The sequence below is a fragment of the Ictidomys tridecemlineatus genome, chromosome 11, assembly GCF_052094955.1.
Source record: "Ictidomys tridecemlineatus isolate mIctTri1 chromosome 11, mIctTri1.hap1, whole genome shotgun sequence".
NCBI classification, from domain to species: Eukaryota; Metazoa; Chordata; class Mammalia; order Rodentia; family Sciuridae; genus Ictidomys; species Ictidomys tridecemlineatus.
This window is the reverse complement of record NC_135487.1, coordinates 36,501,845-36,515,379: the sequence shown is the minus strand read 5'-3', so window position 1 is coordinate 36,515,379 and position 13,535 is coordinate 36,501,845. Positions and strand designations below refer to the sequence as shown.

The following is a 13,535-nucleotide window of genomic DNA, read 5'->3' as shown; positions in this document are numbered from 1 at the left end:
TATTTGATTAAAGATTTCCTATTAATTTTGAACAAAATGCAACCAAAACTTAGAGGTCTCATTAACAACAACAATAGAAGAAATACAAAATCAGCATTAACAAAGTAGCTTATTAAAGGCTCAAGATTTCTTAAATTCAACTGATGCAGACAGTAAAGAGAGATGTTTGCCTGTTTAAAACTTTGAAAATTCATTTGGGCATAGGGATTGTTAATGCTAACTTCATACAAAATTATATATTTCTGTTTCTATGTGTACATTTGGACAACGATGGTTTCTGTTTTGAGGATAGAAAACAGAAGCTTAGTCAGCTTCAATTATGAACTATGTAGACATCTCAAATCAGTTTAAGATAAATTTCTGCTCCATAGATTTGTAGATTTAACTCATGCATTGCTTTCAACAAAGTTTCTATTCAGGTTATCCTAACAAGAAATAATTTTATCTTTAATGTTGAAATTTATTTTTACCAAATTTAGCTGTATAATTACCTCTAAGAAAGTATTTGACCTTCAGTAAAATGAAATTTTAGAAGCTTTAATTTTATTCCATGGAGGAAAACAATTGAATTCTATTAGAATTCAATTAAACTAGTTTCTATTTCTATTTGAAATATCAAATAATACTTATATAATACTGCTGGGTTTAATTTTACTAATTGAGAAAAGACATTGACACTTTATACACATGCAAAAAATATAATTGGAAATGATTGAAATAATTTTAGAATAACAGTTATATTGTATAAATAACAAACCATATTATGTATCATTCCTGAAGTTTACTTTTTCATTTAGAATACATAACTATTCTAGAATAATTTCAACCATTTTTCTTCTATGTTTCTGCTTTTATATGTGCAAATTGTAGTATTTGGTCATGTTTTTAAAAATAACTCTTAACTATCTTTTAGAATATTTTATACAATATTTTATACAAGAGTATTTTATACAATATTTTTTACAAGATGGATATTCATCATTGTATTTCATGGGAAATGGAAACACAGAATACTTAAATTTTGTAAAATGTGAACTTTACAAAATTTAATGTTTTTTAGTGCATTGATGATAAAAGGATAGTAAATATTTTTAAAAATATATTTATTTTTTTAGTTGTAGTTGGACACAATACCTTTATTTTGTTTATTTATTTTTATGCGGTGCTGAGGATCGAACCCAGGGCCTAGGCAAGTGCTCTACTGCTGAGCCACAGCCATAGCCCCTAGTAAATGATTTTTAAAAGTGTAATTAAACCAAAAAGTACATAATTTTAGATTTATACCCTACAATAAATATGCCAAGGACATTCAGACTTATCTATGAGCAGGACTACATAGTTTCTATTTCCCAAACATATTTCACATTCACCTATCATTTACTTTTATGGTTTACTATTAATACCACCATCTTGTGACTTTAAGGCTCAGTTCATCTTAAAGGTTGCAGCATTGGTACACTGGTACAAGCTACGTAATACCTGTGTATATTTCTACTATCATATGGACCTGAAGGAGATAATTCCCTCCTATGTCTGGACATACTTATTTTTATCAAAGCATATACCTATTTGAAAGGAGGATATTGAGTTCATTGCCACTGGGGAGAACCAGGAAGATGAAATAGAGCTAGCATTGATTTTCTTTCATATACCTGTTCAAATTATCTCCTTCTCATTTGTTCTTTGGTCCCCTACCCTGACCTATTCTACCCATTTCATGTCCTAAGTACACCAGTGCTAAGTTGGATTTCATTGCTCTGGACCAAGAGAGACCATAATGGCAACTATCAATCACATAGAGCATGTCAATAATCTTCGTTACCAATTTCTGAGCACCTACTGTGTGCCAGATACCAGTGTCTAATCTTCACAATAAATACATGAGCTACATACTATTTTCACTTTGTAGAAGGCAGAATGCTGGCCCAGGTTACGTGACTAAGAAATTATGGAAGTGCATTAGAACCCAGGCCCACATCTTTCTACCAATGACTTTGTTTCTAAGAGTTATCCAGAGATGGAATTGAACACAGTTCTTGTTGTTCATTTGAAATTTAATTCTGTCTCATTTACCTATTCATTCATTTAAAATCTTCATTTAAATTCCTTGCAAGATGACTACAAGGAGATTCAATCTAGTGTATTCACAATCTGAACCATTCTTATTATTATGATATAATAATAAAGTAAAAAATTTCTGGGAATAAAACTTCAGTGCAAACCTGAACTATTGCAATTATGGCCCGGTACCCCAGCCTAAAGTCACCATTCTGCCACTGTTCCATATATCATTCCCTATCTGGCAAATTATAGTTTTGAAAGCATGGTACTTTTCATCTAAGTGTTTCACAACGACCTAAAGATGGATAACAGAACATTTGATAGTAACTACATTTTATACACAGGCACAGAGAGGATAAGAGTACAACATGAGCTTGGACTAGAATCCAACCCCTAGCTCCTTGTCCAGTGTCTTCTTGTTGCCTCTCAGGAATCTGATTGGAGAAGATAAGAGTAACTGAGAGTCTCTGCTTGTACAGGGTACCTGTTCCTAGAGTTTCTGACACATTGGCCTAATGACAGCAGCCACGAATTGGTAGGAATATTGTTGTTATCAATGATCAGGGGGAATAATCAATCTCCGCTAATCCCCAGCCCTAAACCAGCCAAAGTAATCGACTTTAATTTTTTTATCGATTGAAATTAATAGAAGCAGCTGTTGCCATAGTGTGTGGGTATCCTTCTTCAGAAAGAACTAACAACAGCACAAAATCTTACATATAAAATAAACTGAAAAATAAACAATACAGTGTATGGGACAAAAAAGGTTAATTCAAGAAACGAGCAGTATCTTTGTTATCAAAAATTTGGCTGGCAATGTGTAGCACTATCTATCTCCTCCCACCTCTAGTGCCCATCAGTCTCTGATAAGATGATAATATGATTAGAAACCTGGGTGTAAAAATGTGTTGCCTATATCTGAGTACTCCCTCACTCTTTCTCCCTCTCCCTGTGACTCACCAAGAGATTAGCTGTTACAAAGTGTAGAGAGAGATAAGAATAGATGTGCTAGTGACAGGAGCACTATTATAATTATTTGGCAGAAGATAAGATTGGGATTAGGAGCAGGTCCTGTTTGCCTAGGAAGAGTAGACTTACCATATGGGCATCTGTGCCTGGAGCTTATCTGTGTCAAACACCAGAGAGCAAAAAGGAGGGGCAATGGGGGCAAGCCAGGTGATAGTCTTGATTGTTCCAGCCAAATGTAGATGAAAGGCCATGTGTTGGCCAGCATGTCAAATTAGATATTCAGCTGTCTTCATGAAGGGAAGAGGAATGAAATTTCATCTCAATTTTAAATGTATCTGGGAAGATATATGAAAGTCTGCTTCCTGCCCCTAGATAAATAAACTAGGGGAATCAGGAGACTGTAACCACAACTGTTGCATGAATTTTAGGTAGCCCAGTCTCAGTGTGATGGAAAGAATGTGTACTTACTAGTTAGATGGTAGTGTACATCAAACAGGAAGCACACTATTGACATACCAGAGGCACTTAATACATGTTGCTTCCTTTGGGAGTATCTGAGTGACTTCATGATACCCTTGTTTTACATATCTCCTTTAGGATTTCCAACCTGAAAAGACTGGTTCTTTGCTATTTCACTTTCCACTAATTTGAAGAGAAAATTTGTTTTTGCTGTCAAGGAAGACCCTGGAGTTAGAATTTATTTATTTGCATCTATGTTTTCTGAGTGGTTAGAGAGGAAATTAGAACTTCTATATTTCAGGGATCCTGAGGGGAACTGAAGAATGTTGTTTTAGAGATACTTCTAAACTCCATTAGGTCCTGGGCTTCTCTTCTTCCTGTGTTCTAGTGGCTAAAACGATGCTTTGAGAATTCAGTTGATGATTTTGGGGAGAAGGCAAAGAGGATGGTAAGTGGGAGAGGAATTATTCATTCGTTTTTTAAATCATAAATTAACTCTTTTATTCAATAAGCATTTGTTGGGCTTTATTTTAGGGTCAAGCACTATACTAAGTATTGTGGATTTTGAGATGAATAAAAAATATAGCAGTGTCTAAATTAGTATTTTTGTAGTCACTAGTTTATCCTGGAGTTGCTGAGAAAGATAGTGAAGAAGAAACATTATTTGAGCTAGACCTTGCTTCTCTATATAGGGCTACACTCTGTAGAAAAGTATGGTAAAGGCAATTATAGACAAAACAAAAAACACATTTTAAAAGGCCAGTGGGGGTTGAGAATATCATATATTTAGGGCATGATTCAATGTTTCACATGGAGAGAGAAAACCCTCTACATATATTAGTGGGCTGAAATTGTTTTCCCACCAATACATTCATTTTTCCAGTTCATTAACATTTTTGATGTTCTTTCTATGCAGGGCTCTGTATAGGTCCTGGAGTACCAAAGATGAACACTGTATAATCCCAGCTCCCAAGGAGAGTTCATTCTAACAATGGAAAGAAGCATACATAAGGATTGATACAATGGGATATAGAAGTACAGACAGTATGTTTGCAAACATGCTGAGTACAGACACATATATATGAATGTCTGCACACACACACATAAGTGAATCTGAGAATGAGAGTTATAGACCCTTCCCCTCACACAAGTGGATATCCTCTTCCATTATCAGGATGGACCCAAGAGATAGACTGTTCCAAGAGATAGACCAGCCTTTATTCTGAGTCCTGAACACATATACCACGGCTTGGAATCTTTCTGGGTCTCAGGCAGATGTTAGATTTTTTTTAAGGTCTTCTGGAGCCACAGACACCTTCTTCTCTTAAGAAGGGGTCTTGATTCTACCTTCACTTTCAACATATTGTTGGGATAATAGGAACACTTTTGCAGGATTTTTGTGAGAAGTAAAAAAATTTAGTGCATTAAAAAGTGCTTAGAATGGTCTAGAACACATATAGGTAGTAGTACTATAATAATTATTATCACTATTGTTATAATTTTTCATTGGGTTATCTCAAACTCTCTTTGTTAAGTGGAATCAGAAGTTGCCTTGACTAGCCTAACATCAAGTACAGGAATTTTCATTATAAAATCCCTTAAAGCTTCTCATGCCCTATTCTCCCATAAAGCTACCCCCTCTACTTTCTCTTCAGCAGAATATTGAAGTGCCCCTACTTATACTGAGCTCAAAATGACTCTTATTTTCATCTCTTCATTGCTTTTTATTTTAAATAAACCAGTATTGTTGGAGAACTCTCTGTGCCATCACAAGAAAGACAGGAAAGATACAGTTCCTCCTGTCAAGAAGCCTATATTCCCTGAAAAAAATATCCAAATAGCCGTTTAATTTTGTAGCTCATTTTAAGAGACCCACCAAGTAACAAAATTCTTTTCTTATATCATTTTTCAAAGTACAAAACAATTAATGAAGACTGGAGAGTCAAGGAAAGCTTTAGAAATGAAGTATGTTAAATGATAGGTGTTTATATATTCTTTTATTTATTGATTAATTAGTTCATTTGTAAAATACAAAATATTTTAAAACATACAAATACGTTCATTTTTAAAATATATGAATTGACCATAAGTTGCACCTATGGTAGGAATTCACCAAACAGGCAAAATTGTGCGGGAGGCAATCCCAGTGGAAGAAAGATCAAGCATAAAGATGTGGAGACACAGCCCACAGTTGTGGTAGGGAGTTGTGAATAGATCAATATGAATAAAACACAGGGGTCAATAAGAGAGAGATGGGTGCTAATGCCTGAATCACAGGGAGATCAGAGGGAGTTTTTTTGGGCCAAACTTAAATGAGAAGAAATAGAATTGTTTGAAGGGTTTTCAGTGAAAGACTAGATTTTTCAGAAGTAGAGGTAAGGCTCTGAGTTAAGTGGCAAAAGGAAAAAGATGGTGGCAGAATACCATAGGGATTGTGAACATAGACTTTTGAGGTACCCTTGCCTAGGCTCTACTGCTCACTAACCTTGTAATCTCAGGGAAATTTTTACTTTTCTGAGTTTTGATTTTCTTGTCCGCATAAAGTGGATATTAATAACCCCCAGCTCATAAGGTTATCATGAGGATTAAATGATAAGGGATATAAAACACTTAACACAATGCCCAAGACATAATGAAAATATAATAAGAAAAAGAAGATAAAAACCAGAAGTGCATTCTAAATAAGAGAGGTTTGTCCTCTATAATCCCAACCCTCCATTTTCCTTTTTTTTTTTCCTTGCATTACTTGAAAGTCTTGATGAATTTGGCCTGTTGAGCCCTTCTCAAATGAATTTCCATTTGTACCATTGGCAGAGTGTGGAAAATTTAAGCCTTGAGCAGCTTCTCAGCTTCCCTGAGTGATTACCCCAGGGCCCAATACCTCTACCCTGTCTGCTAATCAGGTTAGGCATTCCAACTCACCCAGGAGAGGAGTTGGGACAGCTGCAAGCAGTAGATAAATTTTCCTGATAGTACACAATCAAATTCAGTGGAGACGGCAGGATTAGTCCAGTTGCTAAATTTGGCTAGAAGAGGAGAAAACTAGGATGATTGAATTTAAAGCATGGATCCTGATTGGATGTTCTGGTAAATTAAGAGTTGAATACAGTGTCATAACCTGAGAGACTTAATGATTGTTGAAACCACCTGTATAGGAAAACATGCTCACGTTGGGCTCCAGGAGACTTGGACTAAGACATCTGTGTCAGGGACTGAAGTGACTATCATAGACATGGCTGGAGACCTCAAGGCCACTTTCATTGGAATTTTCATAAATACAAATCTGAACCCCTTAGATGAGACTTTTCTGCCAGCCTCACTTTCTTGCATCTTTAGCCACACTGCAAATGTAGAGCATTGTATATTCTCTGTTTTCTCTTCTCTGCACTGGTCAGTTGTTCTCTCTCTACTTTTCACTTTTCACTACTTTCTTTCCTCTCCCAAGCTTTCTGCTTTTCACTTTGTCCTCTGGAATACAGCTCTATGGGTAATAATCTCTTTTAGTTCACCACTTCCTTTATCCTTTGTCTTAACCACAATGTGTTTGGTGTACAATAGTTAAAGGTGTGCTGAATAAACCAGGTAAGGCCTGACATTCTCTCTCTCTCCCCCTCCCTCCATCTCTCTCTCTCTCTCTCTCTCTCTCTCTCTCTCTCTCTCTCTCTCTCTCTCTTCTCTCTCAGTTACGGGTACCAGGGATTGAACTCAAGGGCACTTGACCACTGAGCCACATCTCCAGCCCTAGCTTAGCACCTAGCTTTTGCTGAGGCTGGCTTTGAACTCATGCCTCAGCCTCCCAAGACATTGGAATTATAGGTGTGCGCCACTGCTCCCAGCAGGCCTGACTTTCTTGAAGGATGTTACTTCTCCTATTGCCTGCTTGGGAAGTACCCCACATTTAAAGAATCAGGAGGAAATGACTTCTTCTCACTCCGTAAATACCCTTCTGGTCACTGTTTCTCTATTTCATCATTGGTAGCTCTTGAATTTCAAAGTAGGAAGATTTTGGGTAGCAATCTGGTTAGGAGGAGTGCCTTGGGGATTTCTATTAAAACCATGTTGGCTTTATAAGGAGATTGCTATTTATATGTTTATTCGCAGTGCCTTGGGGATGGATAAGGGCTAAATGAACTATATTGGTGGGCCTAAGAATACTCCTAGACAACTTTTGGCACTACCACTGAGGTTTATAGGAAAAGCCCTATTTCTTTTTTAAACTTTTGCTGGATATCTACCATCCCATCTTCTTCCTTGACACTTTCAGGTTCTTGCTCATCTTACACTGATGGTCTACCTCTTCATCCCCTTTTTTCTAATAATAAAATATTAAAATATTTAAATCTAATATAATAAAATATGTGGACAAATATCCATGCTATGTAATCTCTGTTCTTCCACAGAAATCCCACGACCTGACTTCCTACCTGGCCATTTAAGCAGCCTTAAAAAGATAAAAGATTCTGTAAAATCATTAGCATGTTATAATTTTTTTATATCTATTACTTAGCACATTTCTCCAGGCTGCTATATCTGGAAGCAGAACCATTCTTGTTATTCTTAATCTTATCTCTATACTTTTCCCCTCACACCTTCCTTCATGTGCTTCTATCCCCTTGTCTTCTCAATGAAATGCCAAGCCCCTGCAGGTGAGTCTTAATCCTTCACTCACAGTGCCAGCATTTCTCAGAAGCATCTCTGTCTATAAGGAACTTCCAAACCTATCTAAGACTTATGGAGCAATTAAAATAAAGCAAGAGTTCTACAAAATGTTGTGAGCTGAGATGGCCTGGGGCTGCCCATGTAGAATCACAGTACTAACACATTCAGCTCTGGTTTTGACTCTGTGTTATGTTATTTTCCTACCCCCACTGCCTGGGATTTTTGTTGTTAGTTTTTCTCCTAGACATTCATTCCTATTTGTTACCTTTTGAAGCTTGAACTACTATTTGATATGCCCAACTTTCTTTCTTTGTATTTTTTTAGGCAAAGGCTGCCACCTAAAAATGTTTATTACTATCGATGTCCGGACCATAAAAAGAATTATGTGATGTCCTTCGCATTCTGTTTTGACCGAGAAGAAGATATTTACCAGTTTGCTTACTGCTACCCATATACATACACGCGCTTCCAGCATTACCTCGATAGCCTGCAAAAAAGAAACATGGATTACTTCTTTCGGGAGCAGCTGGGCCAGAGCGTGGTAAGGCCAGTGCCAGGTTTGGGATACCTATTTTAGAAACAGGCAACCTTGGAGTTGGGACTTAGCAATGGGTTTTTAAAGAATTCAAATAATGAATAGTACATTGTAGATAGTATGTTGTGAAAGTTTTAATAATTTAAATATATTAAGTAACAATATAGTTACATATCCATAATCTAATAATTATTACCTAATAGCTACAGATCTAATAATTAATATAGCTAATGGTTTAAATACTATTTAATTAGTTTTATTATTATTATATGTAGTTATTATTATTTCATTAGGTTTTTTTTTCATTGCTATATCAGGAAGTAACAGAATAAGATATGAGAAAGATGGCTCTGCCTCCCTCTTTTACTTAAAAGAATTCTTATGATAATACTGGGTTCACAAAAATCCAGGATAATCTCATTTCAGGATCTTTAATTTAATCACATCTGTAAAGTACCTTTTATTATGTCAAATAACATATTCACAGGATCTGGGAATTGGGACGCAGACACCTTGTAGGGGTGGGTATTCATCAGTTTGCCTGACACATCTTCTTGTATTTTTCCGTCTTTCCTGCTCAGACTAGAATCTGAAATTATTCCTTTCATTGATTTAATAGGTTCTGCTCTTTGTTTTCAGTAATACTTTTGTTGCTAATAAAGAATAAGTAGGTGATAATTTGTTTTTAAATATCACTCTCTAAAAAGTGTGTAATGGGCTCCTCAAATGACATATGGACCAGTCTTTAAAGGTTCTAACTAAAGATAGTGATGGAATAGGCAGAAGATACTATACTACGGATTTTGATATATGTTGGTGGAGGAGATGGACTTTTCCTAGTAACTGGGTTCCATCTAGAAGTGAATCCTGTTTCTAAATAAATTCAGGATACTCAAGATACTTAAGTGAAGAAGGCATGTTTATGGCTTAGGTACTCACAAGTCAAATTTGATCATGATAATATTCTTCTATTCTAGAGTTCTCTATACACTAAGATTTTGCTAAATATCTTCACTCTACTCCAACCTTCTTCCCAACAAGTCTTCTGGTAAATACCATTTGTATCTGGTACTTACATGTTTTGAACTAAAAATTGGGACACATGGTATAGCAGGAAACAGATGGTAACCTCAAGAATAATTTGAGGAAGTTTTAATAAGTGGTCTATTTGCAATGTGTAGGCAGTTTATAGGAAAATCAGAAGACACAGTGAAGTTTCCTATGGATAATAACAGGTCAAAAAGTACGAAAGGGGGAAATGATTACCAGAACCCAACTGTACAGAGTCACTGTAGTAGGCCACCTTGGGAGGAACAGTAACCTTTAGTTTAAAAATACAGTTAACCTGAGATGGTCACATAGGGAGGAAGCTGAGAAAGATAAACAAAATCATGCATTGCTTGACCAAGAGGAAATGTTTTGAGAAATGCATTCTTAGGTGATTCCATTATCATGTGAACATCATAAAGTCTACTTCCACAAACCAAGATGACTGTGACATAACTAAGTGATATAATCTTTTGGGAACACCAGCATAAATGTGGTCTGTCATTGACCAAAATATTATACCACTTCAATGTTCATAGTCTCTTTTCTCACCTCTCTCTGATCTCCTCCTATGGGTCCCTATTGTCCAACCAAACTAGAAGCCAGAAGTTAGGAAAGTCTATTGAGGTAACCCATACAGATCATCATTCTAGGGCAAAGAAAAGTGTGGAGAAGGGCCAACAGTAGACTTAGAAGGTAAAAACAGAACATATTAGACACACTAAGTCTAACCAACAATATATTACTAGAGACATTATTTGAGATGGGACTATCAGAGAAATTCTGAGATTAATATTTGCCAGATATATGAATTAATATATAATTTAAGACAATTAGTTCATTCAACACTCATGGCTTTTAAGGACAGACTCTGTATAGTTCACTCTTGCTTCCACCCAAATCCCCTCCTGAATGGCTCTAATGTGCACACTGAATGGTTATTGAGTAAATGATTGAATTAATGAAAAAATAAATTAAATTTTATGTCTGGAGGCAGTGTGAAGAGCTGAAAACAACAGAAAGTTGATAAGAGGTATAATATATAAGTTAAGTTTCTATTAAAAATATACAAATGATCTAAAATAGCAGCAACTTAACCCAGATCATTTATTTCTTTTCAATGTAAAAGTCTGGATATATGCAGTACACAGCTAATATTGAGGGTCTGCTCCTTGAAAGCCTCAGAAAATCAGGTTCTTTCAGCTTTCTGCTCTGCTGTCTCTGGGATTTAGCTCTCATTCTCATGATCCAATGTGGAATTTTATCATGGCATCCAGGTTCTAGGCATTAGGAGGAAGGAAGTGGAGGAGAGAAAAAAAGTAGTTGTATGGTACTATAACTTAACAGAACTGATATCCACATTTAAGTATAAGAAATCCTTATACGTGAGTGGCCATGTCTCTTTTCAAAATTTGTGTTTCTATGGCTATGGAGAAAAACTGATATTGAGGACAGCTTTACATCTCTGTCCCTGGAAACTTGAATTCTGCTTCCAGCTCTAATACGAAACTACTTGAGAGTTCCTGTTACTGTATCTTCTTTTTGGCATTTGGTATGTCAGTATTCTTGCTTTGGGGCATACTACAAGGCAAGCAATGGTATTTCCTTGTTTAAATTTACATTTCCCTGATGGCATATGATGTGGAGCATCTTTTTTTTTTTTTTTGTGGAGCATCTTTTCATATGCTTATTTCCCATCTGTGTATGTTGTCTGGAAAGGTATCTGTTAAGGTCTTTGGCTCATTTTTTAATTGACTTGTTTGTTTTCTTATTGTTGAATTTCATTCAGGTTTTTTTTTGTCTTTGCTATTTCAAGTCAATCCAGTGTAAATTAATGGTCAGCTATGATAGGTTTGAGGTTGTACTTACTTCACTTCAACCAGTAAGGTGTCCATCCTCTGCCAATGAATCTGTGTGTGGATAGAGGAGCATATTCAAAATTTAGGCAAGTTTCCAGTCTTCCCTGGTTTTCACTTTCCCTTTCATGTTCTGTTTCCTGTGTGTATATGTGCAACTTCAAGTCAGGTCACAAGTCTAGCTGGCTTGGGTCTTCTTTGGTCTCTGCTGATTCTTCACCTATCCTTATCCAGAAATGTGCTTGCTCTAATTATATGACCATGACTTCTCTTCAATCTTCATCCTATAATGCTGCTGGGTGTGAGTACTGCCCACCTCTCCAAATTGAGTGAGTTCTTTTCTCTTGGCAGGGAAGCAGCTTCTCCTCTCAGCCTGCCCTGCCCTAATAGAACCTTGCACTCTCCAAGCTTACGGAATTTGGAGTAGAACAGGCTATAACAGAATAGTTTCCCGTTCTTTTTTTTTTTTGTATGTGTGTGTGTGTGTGTGTGTGTGTGCTGGGGATTGAACTCAGGGACTTGTGCATGAGAGGCAAGCACTCTACCAACTGAGTTATATCCCCAGTCAGTTTCACATTTTTATTACCTAAAATTCAGTAGTTTTTCAAGCATAATAGTTTTGAGACTATTGTGTAGCTTTGGTCTGTTTTCAAAGCACTGATGACTGGTGTGTCAATTTTGCTTAGCTTTATATTTGCTTTTTGAGGACAGGATTTACCAGACTTTCCATTCTGATATAACTAGTAGCGGATTCTTTTTTCTTTCCACAGTTTTTATTGGTGCAGTATAGTTGTACATAATAGTGGGATAGAAGTGGATTTTAGCTAAAAAATATTTATGAAATTTTAAATTTATAGCTATTTTACTGTCAGACATAGAAAAATATGGTATCATTTTCATATTCATACATTAGGTTTTAAACCATATACATTTGATACTATAAGACAATAAATATGCTACTAATTTTATATATCATTGAACTAATTAGACAGACTTTATAACTGAGAGACTGCATATGTGTGTGTGCATGCAGATGTGCTAAAAACATTAGAGGTAGAGAGCCATTCCCACACTTAAGGATATTTGCTAAGAGAAGTGTCAGCAGAACCCTGTGTGATGGACATACCTATAATCCCCACAAGGAAGGAGGCTGAGGCAATAGGATTCCAATTTGGAAGCAAGCCTGGGCAACTTAGTGAGAGCCTTCCTCAAAATAAAAAAATAAAAAGGGATAGGGATATATCTCAGTAATAGAGTGCCCTTGGGTTCATACTTAATACTAAAAAAAAATGTGTCAACAAAGAAAATAATCTGATAGTATATTTTAAATAATCACTAGAAAATATGAAAATACTATTGTCTAGCCTCTTCCTTTAGTTAGCTTTGTGACTTTGGAAAAACTACTTCCCTTCTCCAGAAAGTCAGACCAGATGATTTTAAGCATTCTCCGACATAAATTATGGTTTCAGATGTTCTTGGTGTTTCCTTCAATTATATGAATATGTTTAAATCAATCATGAGTGTTATAATGGTACTTCTTAATCTGCCCTTTAATTTTAAATAATGCTTAGAATGTATCAGACCTAACACTAATAAATATTTTATTTTATTGGTGTGTATAGTTTTACATAATATTGAGATTCACTGTGATATGTTCATACATAACTCACAATTTGGTTGTTTTCATTCCCTTGTGTACACCTCTCTTCCTTCTCCAGATCTTCTTCATCTAACCTAATGGTCTCCCATTATTTATAAGCATGTCATCCTCACAACACCCTTATTTTATGGGTAGTACTATTATTGAATGTCTACTATGTAACTAGTACTGTCTATATTCTAGGGATACAGCATTGAAAACAGGCAGAAGTTCATGCCCTCATGAAGTGTATATTATGATGGGAAGAGTAAATCAGGATAAGAGATTCATTTGGGCGGCAGGCGGTGGG

The 13,535-nt window shown here is 35.9% G+C and overlaps 1 protein-coding gene across 2 annotated transcripts in view; it reads left to right on the top strand.

Annotated features, from left to right (window-relative positions):
• Positions 1–13,535, top strand: part of Agbl4 (AGBL carboxypeptidase 4) — a 1,323,233-nt gene that overhangs the window by 813,686 nt on the left and 496,012 nt on the right. For both annotated transcript variants that reach the window (XM_040288638.2, XM_040288637.2), the window contains exon 5: positions 8,473–8,689. In XM_040288638.2, the coding sequence (XP_040144572.2) occupies positions 8,473–8,689 (217 nt within the window). The remainder of the gene's footprint in view (positions 1–8,472; positions 8,690–13,535) is intronic.